Consider the following 17,344-nt stretch of genomic DNA (forward strand, 5'->3'; position numbering starts at 1 on the left):
CAGAAACCCAACACCTCCTGAATATAAAATCCGGTACGCGTATAACGAGATCCACCCGTAAGCAAGGGAGAGAGAGGTTCTTAAATGGACGAAGATTTTTGAGCAGACATACAGGCGAGGCGGGAGAATGAGAAAAAAAAAAAAAAAAAAAAAAAGAAAAAAAAAAAAAAACGAGGGAAACGCAAAAGGGTGAAGGCGCGCCGTTGCAGCAGGTCGAAGGGACAGGAAATATTGGATTTACGCGACGCCTACTCACAATATACCGGTGTGCGCGCGATTCTCGTTTCACGTCGTTCCGTGCCGTCGCGTCCCGTGTGCATCAATAGCGCGAACGACGACAGGTCGGCTGAATAAAATGAGAACGCGCTGAAATCCCGATTGGGGCACCGCGAATGAGATCTCGTGCGAAAGGATTAACACGAGATCTCATTCGCGCGCGCGCGCATGTGTGTGTGTGTGTGTGTGTAATACAAGAAATAAATCGAAATACAGAAAAATGAGATTTTCGAACCAAAAAAAATTTATATTATTGTGCGAGTCTAACGATACGAAAGACGTCGTGCATATACCCGTGCCTTTTCTAGGTAAACGCTCCCAGATGATTGAGACGCATCGCTGCTTTGTGCACGCAGCGGGGAAATACCTTGCGTCATCGAACTCGGCTCGAGCGACGAGGGGTAAGCGCTCGGCAATTGCAGGCATCATCATCGCGCACAACGGAAAGAGCAGTAAATCTCCGATATCTCCGGATTCTCGAGTGCGTCACCGTTTCAACATGCGTTTAGCACGCAACCAGCGGACAACGGTGATTTACGACAATTCCGCGCCCTCCTCGCGCGCAGTAAGGACCAGGTTTTCTGAGGAAAATCCGAAACGCGCCTCCAAAAATGATCCGCGCGCGCGAGGTTAACGACCAGATCAACGCCAGCTGGCATGTTACACTCGCCGATATCTCGGGGGTCTCGTTCTGAGGCCTCGGAGATCTAATAACGCGCGCGCGGTCGCGCTTGTATTGCACCCGCAATATGTGTGTGCACACGGCCGCGCAGGTATGTAGTACGTGTTGCCGCTGCCGCGATATTTTTCACTTTCGCCATCGGGAGCAAACGACGTGGGCGTCTGTATACAGGGTGACTCACACGAGCCACACCCTTTTGTTTCTGATTGAGAATTTTTTTCGAGCGAATTAAAAATCCTTCGACGAGACAAACTAACGCGTCTTTTGAAAATATTTTTGCTGTTAAAAAAACTATATAATGTCTCGTTTTATTTGCGCGTTGTGTTCTAAAGTTATTTTTATATTTATTTAAACTTCTTTGTGTCCGAAAGACATGTGTAAAAATTGTGTTGATTATATCGCGATGTTTAGGTTTCACCACAAATTGTTTTTTTGTTTTGTTTTTTTTTTTAAGAGAACAAACACAGAATTTTTCTGGAGACATCTCGAGTGCTCAGAGGCGCGCACACACACTCGACGGTCGCACATCGCGATTTACTCGCTCACGTGCAGGAGGACGCAGAAGGCTAACTGCTTAGCATATATCGAACGGCTTCCCTCCCTTTGCACCGACAGGGGTCTCCTGAATAACCCATAAGTCCTGGACAAGTCCCGAGCGTTTGTACACTCTCTCTCTCTCTCCCGCTGCCATACGTTTCTCGGCCCGAACGCCGAGTCGCTCCGTCTTTGCGTACCTCAATCTCCTTTCCCTTCTTTCTCCTCTTGCTTTCTCTTATTTCCTGAGTTCCTTTCCTCGGGCCATAGGTTAACTCCAGGAAGGCGTAACTTCGCGCGACACCAGTTATAATTCTCTCCGGAATAACGTCCTCAGCGAGAGAGGAGGCCAAACGACGGGGCGCTCTCGTGAGAGACGAGGAAAAAAGAAGGAGAGAGGGGAAAAACTTATTGAGAGGCTGAACTGCCCGTTTCTGGGACCGCTCGCTGGGGCCTTAAGCGGAGCTTAACCGGTGCTTTACGATTGTCGGCGCCGGAAATAGACGGGAAAAGTCACTTCCCTCGCGTTTAAATTCGGTTTATCCGTCGTAAAGTTTTCAACGGAAGAAGAAGCGCGAAACATCCAAAGGCTGGAGGTTGAACATCCAATTGATATTTATTGATATTTTTGATTCTCTACTAACTCTCTCAAAGGATAGCAACTTATCCGTCGAAAAACTCTTAACAATCATAAAAGAAAAAACCTTGTTCTGCGTTGAAATAAAAAAAACAAAAATAAAAAAAAAATAAGTCGCGTTCCGGAACACGCGCGTTCTTTCCTGAATATTCAAATGTTTGCACACATCCCGCGCGAACGTCATTCATCACCAAAACGCGCGAATCATCCATTATGATCAGGAGAATCCATCGAGTCCATTCTTGCCACGGTTATATTCAGAGAACCGGCGAGAGTGTGTGTATGTATTCCCGAACAAAGCCGCATCGCGCGGAATAGACTCCGGACGGATCCTGCGAGCGATGCATCATACGTAACGACTGGTGGTGGTTTAGGTTTATTTGTCGAGGGGAAGAGAATAGTAGCGAAAACGAAGAACCAAAGTAAACGTCGCCGGGAGTCTCCCTCCCTCCTTCAAAATGTGTGTGAGAGAGAGAGAGAGAGAGAGAGAGAGAGAGAGAAAGATAGAGAAAGAGAGACATTTTCTGGCATCGGGAGCTAAAATAATATTGCTCCCCCGATGCACGGCGACCCTTCCATCAGAGCGCGGTGATTGCTCGAAATGCGATTGCACAGTGCATCGTTATATCGGACATCGGCGACCGCCACCGGGCGGCTAAACAGGGGTTGACAGATGGGCGGGTTGATTGAGACGTCGCCGCGTTGCACCGGAGAGACGACATATGGCTGCGCTAGCCGGCAATCAGAGGCTCGGACACGAAGAGGATTACGTGACAACTTCGGATTTATCATGACGCGGAATCGAATGTCCCGTCTTTCCCGAAGGGCACGTTCGTGTAGTCCGGCGCGATCGGGAGAGAGCTCGTTAAGAGCTCCGCGTGGCTCGCAAACGATATCGAAGGAGCCAAGGAACTGGTGGATCCTTTTTAGATTCGTCTCGCGCACAAATAGCTTTCTTCGAATTTTTTTTTAAACCCTCCCAACTGCCGACCGCGTCACGTCGAGAGCGATTAATCCGCTTTATTATCCAATTGCATAAAAAAGACTTTTCGATTGTTAAAGATCCTGTCTCGCTCCGGACTCGATTTTACAGTAAGCTGGGCTCAAATCCTTTGAGCGCGCGCGAGTGATCGATGTGACATTTCTTTTTTTATGTATGATGTAATAAAAAAATATAAATTATATTAATTTTAATAAAGCTTTTCTTGTTTTTTTTTTTTTTTATTTTTATTCACAAAAGTGTTTAATTTTTCTCGAGGAGATAAGTTTTTTTATTCTCTTGTAATTAGCAAGTGTGAATTTTCTCTAGTCCGCACAAAGGAGCGATATTTCTTCGAGAGAGGCGAAGAAAGAAAATAAAAAAAAACAAAAAAAGATATATGAAAAGAGATATATGCAAAGAGATGGACGCAAAAAGGCAAACGGTATATCTTGCTGCGGGACCTCCGGAGAATCTCCGGAGTTAGATGGCATCGCTAGGACCCCGTGGGCATCGAAAATTTTAAAGGATCCCTCGACGTGTTCCGTGGCGCCGATGGCTCGATAACACACGAGGGACACGTTCGGAATTTCGTCCCACTGTCACGAGAATGACACGAAACACTGCAGGACACTCGAAACGCAAAACCAGTAACGCACCAACCGCGCTCGACGAGTTCTATTTTTATTGCTTATGCTAAGGTCGATAAATCAGAGAGTTTTGAAACGTGAGATAAGCTGATCGAAAAAAAATAAAAAATATCTCAGCACCGAAATAATATCGTCATCTTTTAACGCGAAAATATTCGGGTTCCAAATGTCGAAATTTTTTCAACATCCGGACGGCATTCACACACACACAGCTTTTAACCGGATTTGTTGATTTTAAAATGTTTCCTTTTCGAAGATCCACACGCCACGACAAAGAACGGCCATCATTTAAAGGTCCATTTGTCAGAGACTCGGTGGCAATTTCTGTCGAGTCATTCTCTGTAAGGACTGACGTTCATCTGTGAAAGAATAGACGTTGGGAAAATATTTTCTCCCTGCGCGCAAAATTGTGTTATTACTGGAGCGAATGCGCGAGAGAGTTGAGAGAGGACAACGGGGAGGAAAAATATTGGAATCACGTTCTTATATTGAACAAGGCCATGCGCGCCGAAGTCTTTCAAGTACGTTGGATGTTTTCTACGGAGAATCCGCGGAGAGAGAAATCGACGACTCATCTTCGAGGAGCAGATGCTCGTTAAGATCCTGTCACTCAGGACTCGCCTGGGTGGAGATTCTGCAGTGGGTTCGCGCGCGAGCGAGGATTAAAAGATTCCCCGTGAGGATAACGGCGAGAAATTGATGGATATTGCAGTTTGGTGCGGAGCAATGCAAGCGCAAGCACACAGTACAAATTCGAAGAGTACAGAGCGGCGCGCCTCGAACAACGTTTCGTCGTCTATTAATTAATTTTAAAAACGACGCGAATCCTGAAAAAAAAAAAATTTTCAATTCAAATCAGAAGAATCATCCTCAATTAAGATTTTATTTCCTTTGCAAATTTTTTTCTTTTCATATTTATACATGTACGGAATTTAAAATGTGTGTATCTTTACGTATAACTTTGTGAGAGTCTCTGAAAATAACTTCAAAAGAGATCTTTCATCATAAAAATGTACGTAATATATTCGTGACGTTTTTGACCCGAGCTACACTTGAGCTACATCAATCACTTAACATACTGCGGTGTACATAAAACAAAATGCAGGATTTTAATCATCTCCGGGTCGCTTTTAACTTTGCAGCATAACGATGCGGGATCAAAGGATTCGAACTTGCACAAAGTACGTCCTACATTTCGAAAAATAAAACAAATGTCAGTATTAACAAAGGCGTTGCTTTCGCGTTGCAAAATGTACTCTTCCAACTTCTTGCCATTTCCGTGATAATTCCTGACAGATAAAAAGCTGCCTGAGAACCGGAGGGTACGCTCCGAGCGTCTTTTTGAAATCTCTCGGGACAAAAGTCTCTGTGAGAGTTCTCTATTATGGGATGATTCGATTGACGATACTATCTAACTTGACACTTCCCGATTGAATGTGCACAAAAAAGGACTTAGAGAAAAGAAGATGAAAAATAACGTTCATATTATAAATATATTCGCATATACATCATAATTTTGTAATATATTAAATAATTATGTGATGTATTAAGTAAGTTTATAATTGAACAAAAGTGTATATTTGTGTATATTTATTATATATATTTACATATGTTTATTTATTGATTATTTTATATGTATATTTATTATATATATGGATTACATTACATATTTATTACATGCAATAATTATCGCATATATTGTTGAATATAAAAGAAGAACGCGTTTATATCAACATCGATTATTTTAAAAATTTAAGAAATCTGACTTGTCGACCCTCGTGAGAGATAACACGTGTTCGCGGAAAAGTATCCAAGCGGAGGGGACACGTTGCAGGTTGTGTGTCTCAAGATTTCCGTTTTTTTCACTTCAAAAACAAATAACAAAACGTGCGGGAGTGCCGAGAGAGGGTCGTTCTTTCCCTTCTTCTCTCTTTCGAAAGAAAATCCACGAGGGTTCTCTATCTGCGACTCTCTCCAACAGCATCCCATGTAAATGTCCCATACCGAAACGCGTCTCTCTGGCACGCACGTTGGACGAAGGTAACCCACCCGAACCGAACGAACAAGTCCGCGTTCTCGCGCGCGCGCACACACAAGTGAAAACATAAGGCGCGGATCTTAACGAGGAGCCGAAGATTGATGCGGACACGGGCGCAGCATCCGCCCAGGCAGCATCGGTCCATTCTGAAATCGTACACGCGCGTTTCCTGTCTGGCGCTCTCCGATATCTCATCACTCTCTGTCATCCGTGCGCATAAGTAGATGCATCGCTATAGCGCATCGCTTTCCGCGCGTTCCTCTCTCTCTCTCTCGTCGTCACATTGATCATCGTATAAGTCCGTGATCCCGCGTTTTCGTTCCTATACGTATATAAATGTTCAACGCGGCGCGATATTTATCGCTACCGGTCACCGACGGCCCCGCCAATGAATCTCGATTAATACACATCGTTATCGCGAAGTACGCATCAACAAGTTTTGGTTCACACCAATCGCTACGCCATTGTACGAGCATAAACGTTTTCACGGGGCCTCCGGTCGGGGCCTTTGAAGCGGCCTCACTCCACGGTAACATCAAGATAGGCCTGTCAGGCCCTAACTAGCTAAGGTAGGACCCAAGCGCTCGGACTCACACGAGCGCGAGGGAGCACCTCGGGCGTAGAATTGTCCGAGTATGTAGACTGTTTTCGTGTTTTGACACAGACTTACTGACGGGTGAAGCGCTCGGTACAAATCGCGGTGGTGATTTAGCATATCGGTCGCGCGCTACCTTATTTCGCAACCTCACAAATATATTTCGCAAATTGCTCGCTCGTAATGTTCTCGTGAATAAATTTGAATAATTTCAAATAAGAGAAATATACAATCTCGAAGAAGAAGAAAAGAAACAATATTAAGCAAGAATGAATCGCGTTTCGTGTTTTTGCATCTATTTACTTTGTAACATATTGTGTGCCCGAATATACAAACACACACACACGTAAATATATATTGAATTGACTTTATGGAGAAATAGAGACAATGAAACAAATTGTTGAAATGTCGAATCGAAAATCGATTTGGACGAAACGAGCACATTACGTCAGCAATCAAACCCTAAAACGCGTCGAAAAATGATGAGACCAAAAGAAAAAATGAACGAAGAACTATCTGGTTAAGTGATAAATGGAAAAGAAAGCGTATCCTTTTCCCAGCAACGCCTGCCGTGCGGCGACAAAAAAAAAAGAAAACCACAACACGACTTCGTGAATCGATCGGCGATTAAACGTAATTTACTTCGCGCCTCGAACAGCGTGAAATCGGAGAAAGAAGAATGTAACTTAGCACCGGGGTAGAATTCCTACTTATCTTATCCAACTTAACGCCACACGATACCGAAGTGGTTAACAGTTGTGTGTGCGCGGACCTCTATACCGCTCTTCTCTCAGATAACTTCCAAATTTTAGGACCGTGTTTTTATCACCTGCGCGTTTCCCAAGAGGGGAACGTCCGTTTCTTTCGCCATTGCGGTGGAGGAATTTTAACATTTTTACGTAACGAACGATCGCTCTCGTCTTATTTACTCGTCGAGATTGTGTTTCTTCTTTCTTCTTCCCTTACGGTGATCGCGGATTACATGCGAGCAGTCGATCGGAATATTCTGGACCGAGATCGATTTTCCACGGGTCGGGATCGCGGGAAGGAAGAGCAGGAAACCTACCTCGTAGCGAACACGGAAATTGGAAACCTTCGTGTTCAAGGTTGATGAGGTCCATATGGGCTGCGCGGCGATCTTTCCGAGCGAATATCGGTTGTACATATCGATGGGAGCATCCGAGAACCGGGCCCCTTTACTCCCGGGAACCAAACGAGAACGCGATAAAAAGGGAAAGGTAAGAAAAAAAAAGACGCAAAGTAGCGGGAGGGAAGAAAAAAGAAAGAAAGAGAGAGAGAGAGAGAGAAGGACCAGTTCTTCGCGGGAGTAAAACGAAGAGAAGTGACTGTCGATTATTCGGTGTCTAAACAAACTAGAGCCGGTCCTGCGGCTCGGGGTCTGCGCTCACCTCCCGTCGCTTAACAAGGACCTCGTTATAATATTTTATTACGCATCTCGTATATTATGATGCGCGCCGCAAGTGGTTTCCATCCATTCCTGGTCGAACGATCGAGGATAGCGCTTTCGCGCAGTCATGTGAACGTAGAAATTTCCGCTGTGTGTGCGTGTGTGTTTCGTGCGGAAAGAAATATCTACACGTCCCGCGATGAGGGGTCTCGACATTCTCGTGATCGACACGAAACCATGACATGATTGAAAACGCCGAACTGCAGTGCAGTGACTTATCGCGCTGTCAGTCGAGACTCACATATGTACAGATACACACGTATGTATATATGTACATTGACGAGAGTGCGCACACACATATATATATATATATTCTCCGCTCTTTGGAGAGTCACTTCGATTGCCTTCGGCGCGGTAGGTTTCGTACAAGATACATGCAAGTTTCAAACATCGCCGCGATCGAACTCTCAGCGGGGATTTGCCGCGCGCGAAACTCCGAGAATGCGACTCCACCCGGCTGGAACGTCTATTAATACCTATTTACGCTAAATTGGTACGTCACGCTGTATTTCCTCGCCGATTCTATTAGTATTTGCTGCGCCGCGCGCGCAAAACTGCCGTTCACGCACGTTTCGATATACATCAGCGATGTACATATTTTTGTCGTTTAAAAAAACGGAGTTGTTTCTTTTGCTCTGTTTGTAAGTGTTGCCATTTTGAGATTTCTCAACCGGTTTTTCATAAGTCGATGCTGCTGCGTCTTTTATATTGTTTTTGTTTATTTATTATGCGGAGAAAAGTTTTTGAGAACTCGAAAATACGTTATTTTTTCTACAGCTTTTTTGCAGCGGTAGATAGAAAATAAGAAGAAGCGCTGTTTGTGGAAGGGAATTAAATGTATAAAATAATATATAAATAAATAAGAAAAGGTAATAATATATAAATAAATAAGAAAAGGTAATAATATATAAATAAATAAGAAAAGGTTACGCAACGTCTTAATATTATCGCTCGTGTGTGATATATAATTTATACGCGCGCAGCCACCTTTAACATTTCCTTGATAATTCAATCAATTCCACTTTATCCGTTGTATCACGATGTGCCACGGGCGACAATGAGATTAATAATGTTATTGTGACAGGTTACACACAAAGCTGCAATGAAAAGTACGGCCACTCGCAACCATGTAATTTCACGGTACGCGCGGTCGTAAATCTTTATCTTTAATTACTACGCATCATTTGTGTGATTTAAAACGCTCAACGATCGCACCTTCGATGCGCCCCATTCGTGTTGTAATAAATTATCGAAGTGAAAACGGTATAATACGTGCGGCCGCACGTGTATGTGCGCGCATAAGGACATTTGCCTTGCGGTATTGCTTGTACTGTTGTGCGAATTTTTCTCACCGAGGATATTACACTGTTACGCAATTTTACTCGATGTCGCTGCGGCACTGTGTTTAATGCAAAATAACACTGAAATTATCCGACAATCTTAGGTTTATCAAATAACACACATTTTCTGAGCAAAAGAAAAAGGATAATTCGCGCAGGAAGATAAAAGAGATTATTTCTATAATATATATATATACGTATAAAAATTGGAACAAACATAATCCGATATAAATTTCTGAGTTGAATTTAATTAAAATGTATTAATTTATTAACTACGCATTATAATATTTTAATTTTTCACGTTATATAATATTTCGTACGTATACATCCGCACGCTCGGCTCTTACTGGTATTTTATTACTTCTCTCTTAATATAGTTAAAAAAAAAAAAAAAAAAACAAGATAATTCAGATATTCTTGTTACTTATTTCATTTATCGAATTCGACAACGACGCCACATGCGAATTCGCAACGCGTGTCACATTTGTTCAGCTTGCGTGCGATAAAATCACAATTCACACGTTTCTCTCGTGTAATCGATGACTTGGGATGTGCGCGAATGTGTCCGAGACACGCCAATCGAGAGAGGCGAAATGCGCAATCCCACGCGCGAACGCACTTCTCTCTCTCTCTGTCCTCGCAAGGGTTTACGGTCCCGAGCGGGTTCGGATGTCGCAGGATATCTCCTGTTCTCTCTCTCTCTCTATCTCTCTCTTTCGCTCTCCCGTGTCTTCCTCTTCGCGCCCTACGATCAGAGGCAACGAGGCGAATGCTTTTCGCGGTCCAACGATCCGAAAACGAATTATCCCCGGTCGTGGAAGTTATCGAGAAAATATTGGAAAGCTTCCGCCACCGCGCGGAAGATTGTTGCCGAGTAGCTTTTATTCATTTCTGGCGTGGCAATTCGTATGCGCCGGTCCGCATGTGCGAACGACAATGATTTCTAATGTGATTCGCAAAAATGAAACTACTCGGTAGTCGATAAAAGACACGATCGAAAGCGTGAGAAAATTTGAGCAATAAATTTGGCTCTCGCTAGTTACTTCCGTACGATTAAATTGAAAGAATAGAGAATAATAACGAGTTTGATATATGGAATTTACAGAATTACGCACGCGAGGATGCGTGTCTGTGCAAAATTTACTCCGAACGTTCATCGTGTTATCTTTTACGATTAAAAAAAAAAAAAACCAAGAAGACACAAATAAAACTTTCGTAAAGACTCCGAACTCTTTCGGAATGACAAATCGAACAATTTCACGAAGAGGGTGCGTGAACAATCACGATGTATCTTCGTCGAAGTTTTGACATTTCATTATTTTGACGTTTTGTCTTCGGACAACAACATTGGCAGCGATGAGATTACGTATTACACGACGCGCAAACACGGTGTTTCAGTTGCAGTGTGCGTAAATGCAACGCGCAACACAAATGGGGAGGGATAGCGATTGTTCACCGTGTAGTTCGGGATTTAAACGCGGGCTTTTACAAGCCGCTGACATAGACGATTACTTAACGTCCGACACTCAATTGCAGCACGCAGCTAGCGAGTTTTTATATATCGCTCCGCTTTTCGCGAATAGAAACAGCAGTTTCGATGATCGATTTTTTTTTTTTTTTTTTTGAATGATAGATTTCGATTCTCGATTGTAACGCGTGAGAGTTACATAAAAAAAATCCCCAAACTTTTTTTTACCTTCTGTTGTTCTCGTTGTTTTATCATCTTGTTACAACACTCCTGACTCGTTTGTGTTAAATCACCATCGATAACAGGCCGTTAGCAGGTCTTATCTGATAATTACGCGTGATTGTGTCGAGAATAGTCGCAAAGTGGAAAACTGATCGTTCTTTAAAAGGGAATTCCGATACGGAGATACGCGTGACGGTCAATTTTCCTGTTCTCGTTTCGTATCCCTAACCGGATTTGTACTTGAAATTATACCGGTTTTCGTTACCTTGTCGTCATTATCGGAGCAACCGAGGGGAGAGTACGTGCGTACGAATGAGGTACGAGAGATTTTCGTGTTCTCGCGTTGGAGAAATATGATTAACACGTAATATCTCGGAAGAGAGTGGTGTCATTACATGCAAACTGCACTGTATTTATTTGACACATCAAGTCACGCGTCTAAAACCTGTACTTTTCGCTTTTCTTCTTTCATATGTTTAGATGCGAAATTCCGTCGCATATGGAGCATTTTATCAATCGCAAACTTCTTTCGATTTTCGAAACTCGCAAAAAAACTAGTTTGCGTTTTGCAAAAATGTAATACGCAACATTTTTATACGCTCGCAAATTAATTTACAAAATATTTTATAAATTTTACTCGCGTCGTATTATTTAGTTCGAGCGTCAAATGTTGGAACAAATAAACAGATTGCGCAAGATGAGCAGCAAACAGATTATTATGTACGTGTTAAAGAATAAATGTAGCTGTTTACGTCATGACGTTTCGTCGTGTGTGTGCGTGTGTGCGCCGCGTATAAATGTAATATTTTATCGCAATCAAACGCTACAAGAGATTTGTACACAATGTGTTTCACTCTCAAGACACACTCATTTCAAGAGTGTAGTGCGATAAAACATTCGTAAAGTTTATTTTAAATCAACTTGTACTTCGTTAAGAGTTCGGAGCGTCTTGAACCGCGTCTCACGCGCGAAACAGTGGCGCGATTGTCTTTTTTTCTCCATTCTTTTGTTAGATACCACTATCTCAGACGGCACGAGATGTACGTTCGGAGCTGCGCGTTGAAAGAAACTGAATGCAGAAAAGAGCGCATGAATGTATTGTCATTACGCAATTTGTTTTTTCATTTGTCGCACAAAATAGCAATTCAATTTATTTTCGTGTTGCAACGCGGGGTTGCGCCGAAAGTTTGCTATTTAATATTCGCGACACATTGCATTTAGATTTGCTCAATATGTATTAATTTGTTTATCGCGTGCACAAAATAAGTTCGACAAAAGATAGCGAAAACAACGATTATCGTATGTCTCTCTCTTTTACTTTCTATCTATCTCTCTTTCTCTCTCTCTCTCTTCTTTCTATCTCTTTATCGCATCATATACTGCATACTAAACGACGTAATAGGACAATAACCCAAATAAGTAGCCGAGCTATCTATCAACAAGATTCTCGAATTTACTCCATTGTCGTGTGTGTGCGTGTGCGAGTCTTTTATAAGTCTTACAAAGGAGTGACAAATAACTTTTAACATACCCATTAACTTGCGGACCTCCATGTAACTGAGAAATAGATTGAAGTGACTTATGGCCGGTTGCACGGCGATCAGAAGCAACGCCAGTTTCCAGAGCATCGTGGCCGCCACGTGACGTCTGCGACTCGCGTATATTTACACCGACGACGACGACGACGACGACGACAACGCGACTACATCCGCACTACCGGCAAAATAATCGTTAGGCGTCGTTCATATTTCGCGCGACTTCGCAAATCCCGCGGATTCACGTGATAACACCGAGAGCGCCAACACGGAGAACGCGCGGCTCTTTTTTTTTTTATTTTTTTTTTTTTTTTTTATTTTCTTACGCGAGCGTGCGGCGCGCGAAACTCATCGGCCGCTCTTCTGAAGGAACTCCCTTTGACAGCTCGCGTGATACACGCGGTGCGTGTGATGCGCGACCGAGGGACACTCCCACACGAGGAGAACACGCGCTTTAAGAAACTGTCTCGGTTTTACGATACGCCTCGCCGCGCGTCGCGCGAGTAATACGACGCGCGCGTACGACGGAAATCGATGAAACGAAACGGCACGGAATGGTGAGAGCGGAGCGGAACGTGTTCATGGAGAGCGCGCGGCGTGTCTGCCTCGTGAAAGCCACAACCAGTTGTGTGCTACCATCGCCATGGGTCGTCCGGGGTCGACCAGGAGGCCTGTCGACCGAACACAGCCGGGAACAGCCGGGAACAGCCGAACCACGTCGACCGTCCATCTACGAGGGAAACACAACGAGATGGTTCTTTCATGGTTGGGTCTCGAACACAAACGAGAGATCGTTCCAACGATCGCGCGCGCTTCAACGAGGATCGGAATAGAATTTAAAATTTACTAACGTCAATATACATGTAAGTTTCAAATAATTCAAAGTGGTTTAATTTTCAAAATCTTCAAAACTTCAGAATTTATCGCGTTAATAAGTTTAATAAATTTTTTGTGTTCTTCGCAAGTTGATTAAATCAATTTGCTGTATTTAACGCGATAATCACCACGAATTCGAAAATTTTGAAGAATTGATATTTGAAGAAATTGTATTTTATTCTTTTTCTCTATGTGTGTCATAAATGATAATTTGAATATAATTTATATATCTAGTTATTCGTGTGACAAAAAGAAACGAAATTCATAAACGCATTTCAAACAAAATCAACATTTCTCCTAAATTGCATTAAACGACTGAACCAAATAAGGGTAATTTAATCAAATGAGCAATTTACTTTCTTATTTGTGCTATAAAATAATTGTATTTATAATACAAATGAAAAATAACATGTGTGTCAATCGACATATTTCTGGTGTAAGTTCTGGTGTAATATCTCAAACTTATCTTTTCAAAAACAAAATGATAAAAAAGGTGACAAGTACACGCACAACATTGAATTTATTTAAAAATCTAAACTCAAACTGTTTTTAATTTTATACAAAGAAGATTTATTTTATTTTATAATGTACTTTATACAAAAGAAGTCTCTAAGGATCTTTGTACGGCGAGACAGAAAGTAAGCGAGCAGGTAAAGCGACCGCGGCGTGTTGCTTTTCTCGTCTTGGCGACATAAACGTTCACGCGCGCCTATGTTGAATGCGTTATTCGAGCGAGCAAGCATCGATGGGATCTCTGTCTAGCCGACGAGACGAATCCCGTGTAGTTACGATGTTTTATATAGAGTTTGAGAAACCGAGATTTATTGAATTACCGCAAAATTTTTTTTATCCAGTTTTATAAAAAAAATAATAATTTATTCTAGTACAATTTGTTATCTACTTACTTTATAACGGATAAAAATTCTGATCTCGCGTCGTGCGCGAAATTAAATATTTTATTTTATTTTTTGTAACAAAATCGCAAGTGCAACAACTTTCTCGCAAAGCAATAAAAATTAGTTCTTTTATTCACGATACTTCGGTAACAAGTTACGCACTCAATCATTTGTTACCTGAAGCCGAGAAGTCTCGCCTCATTTTGCTGGAGGAAGGCCGGTTTGTCCTTTATTTGCGAGAGGCGTATAATGTATCCGGCTATCCAATTAACCGGTGCCAATCGCCAAGGAAAACAAAGCGTGACTCTTGTTATCTCTTTTAATATAAAAATTCAATTTTTTTTCTTGCCTGTCGGATCGCGCATCTTTGTATAAAAAATTCAATCTTCTCGCAGAAATCTAACAAGTGTGTTTCGTAACCCATTTTAGACGTGTCACTTTAGACGTTATCAACGATGAATTAATTAAAACGACTAGTTGTGCAATCAGATACTCAAATATTATCTTTGTAAGAAAAGATAAATGTGAATGATGTAAGACTATTATGTATTAATAATATATTTATACAATTTTACGATATCAACCAGTACACCGGTACGTGTTGCAATTTTGCTTGCTGTTTGTTTTTATCTTGTGAATAACGTTCTCTCTCTCTCGAGAGAGAGACATGTCAAATTGCTGACGATGAACTGCGCATTTGACCACGGTATTTGACGCGTTTTCCTGTTTTCTTGTTTTTTTTTTTTTTTTTTGTCCCTTTAAGCACTGCCGGAAGGGAGAGAGTGTGGCTTCACGTTATTGAAAAACGAGCATACCTGCTGCGAGAGCGAGCGTTATAGTATATGGAATACGATGTGTTCTCGAATTTCATCGTGCACGAGGAATCGGGGGCAATTGGAATATCCGTCGTGGCATTTGCATAATTCGAGATCGACGACGGATAGGGAGAAGAACGCCCACGTAGCTACGGTCGAATCACGATCGTCTTACCCGGGGACCACCTTTCTCTTCTTTTTTTTTAATTTTTTTTCTTGTCTACCAGAACGTGCTTGATTACCGAACGCCCGTTATTACTCGAGCGAGAGAGGAACACACGAGGAAGTTGGCGGAAGAGATAGGGAAGAGGGAAAGAGGCGAGGGGGCAGGACTCGTTTTGCAAATTCGCGGTTGATTGAAAAGCTCGTGCGGCATAAAAACGGGGAGATAACTGCCGCGCGAGAAAAGAGAGAAAAGAGAAAAGAACGCGCAAGTGATTACTCTCTTACCGTACAATGTATAAAGCCAAAAGGGATGAGAGCACGAAATTCTGCTGTCTGTTAACGGGCCATTGGTGGCCGATGGACGTGCGGCAAATTCGCGTACCCCTCGCGAAGTCTTTTTTTTTTTTTTTTTAGTTTATACACATACACACACACACACACATACGTCGCTTAACGATTATTAACTTAATCTCGTTGATTATATAGTTACACGAGTTATCATTTAATATTTTATCATCGTCCGCAGCTTGTTTGCTCGTTATCTCGAGATTACAACATCGATACGCATTACAAGCTACTGAACATAAAAGATATATATGTATATTTATACGCGTAACGAGAATAAAACAAACAAATTAGACACGTAGAGTTTTGATCGCGCGCCATCGACGATAGGTTTTTTTTTTTTTTTTTTTTTTTATCGTGTTGTGAATCCGACAAATTGCGGAGTTGTTATTTGAAAAATTGCCACTTTTCCGCGATTAAAAAAAAAAAAAACTACTGATATTACTGTGTGCACGCAGTTTGAGAAAAAGAAAACGTGAAAAACTCAAATTTCTTGAGAAGATATTTTTTGCAAATTTATTTTGATACCGAATGCAAAAGATAAAATCTCGAGAAATATAGTTGGCGCGCGTTTATGCAAATTTTATATCACATGTAAATGTATGTATAAAATAAAAAAAAATGTTGACTAATATGAATGTGCATAGTTTGAATCGCTATCTGCTTGTGCAAGTCGGACGTGAGCACAGTGTGTGTACAAGCGGTACACACGCGGAGCGGGTTACAGCTGATATCGTAAACAAGACACTGTACAGTGCGCGGCGCGAAGCGCGGTTTAATCTACTGCAAATACCGGGCGCTTCACTTTAAATCAAGGCGACGTCAGGAGGAGAGAACGGACCCCTTTGTCGGTCCTAATCTGTGCAAACAAGTCATATATCTAGCAGTCGTCGGCCGAACTCACGGTTTATCCGAATTTATCCTGGTAGCGGCTTCTGGAAAATATCGTAAGATTCGTTCGCTGTATTTTTGGCGCGCGTGCGTTTTCGTAAAAAAAAAAAGTTATAAACGCGTACTGCAATTGAAAATAACACACGCAATTCGTTGTATTCGTCTTCCACGATGTTTTTTTAGCAAAATTTACGTTATCCTCACGGAACAATCTGTTATTTTACGTGCACACGCGTGTATGTGCAATTTCCAATTGTTGGATCCATGCTACAAAAAATGTAATTAAACGATAAATAACCCGTGCATTTTATATTTGTCGAGTCGTCTTTCACACCTTTCTCGTTTACGGGGACAAGACGTCATCTACTACGACGTTTCACTTCGTCTATGAATTTCCGTGTGTAAAACAAGAGTCTCTTCTCTTCCGAGAAATCTCATTTCTATCAGACTCGAGCCGCGCTTGTAATAGTACATCATTAAGGAAAACGCGATTATGCGTTTCATAAGAAATAGCTTTTAGTAGAAATGAGAGGTGGCGTACTTTCGGATGGCGCGGCTTTTACGCCGCGCGCGCGCGCAACCGCGGAGAGAGAGAGAGAGAGAGAGGGTGCGCCAGAAAGAAGGTATATTATATCCCATTCTATAACCTTTTCCCCACCGCGCGAAAGAGCCCCCTTCTCTTCTTCCGACGTGGTATGCATTATCACGCGGGTTTCCGCTTTACGGGACTTTCTTTGCGCCGATCGCGCGCGGCGCGACCTCCAATTAACGCTTTCCGCGGCAGTCAAAAGAACCCGGCAGTGCAACTGAAAATGGATTAAAGCGCGCGTTTAGCCACCGCCTCTTTTACAACGTTTGCAGACGCGTGCGCGCGCCACACACCGTCGCCGCTACAGCTCACTCGTCGTTTTTCTATTTCATTTCATGTTTTT

General features: G+C 42.4%; 1 protein-coding gene across 1 annotated transcript in view; it reads right to left on the reverse strand.

The window, feature by feature from the left end:
• The window catches only part of LOC109854586 (tyrosine-protein kinase Dnt-like), a 23,808-nt gene extending 10,542 nt beyond the window's left edge, over nucleotides 1-13,266 (reverse strand). Inside the window, exon 1 of the mRNA XM_020427822.1 lies at nucleotides 12,421-13,266. Within this exon, the coding sequence (XP_020283411.1) occupies nucleotides 12,421-12,517 (97 nt within the window). The 5' untranslated portion in view covers nucleotides 12,518-13,266. The remainder of the gene's footprint in view (nucleotides 1-12,420) is intronic.
• Nucleotides 13,267-17,344: the final 4,078 nt, after the last annotated feature.

This window comes from Pseudomyrmex gracilis, unplaced genomic scaffold (assembly GCF_002006095.1).
Source record: "Pseudomyrmex gracilis isolate BER0280 unplaced genomic scaffold, ASM200609v1 scaffold_70, whole genome shotgun sequence".
Lineage (NCBI taxonomy): Eukaryota > Metazoa > Arthropoda > Insecta > Hymenoptera > Formicidae > Pseudomyrmex > Pseudomyrmex gracilis.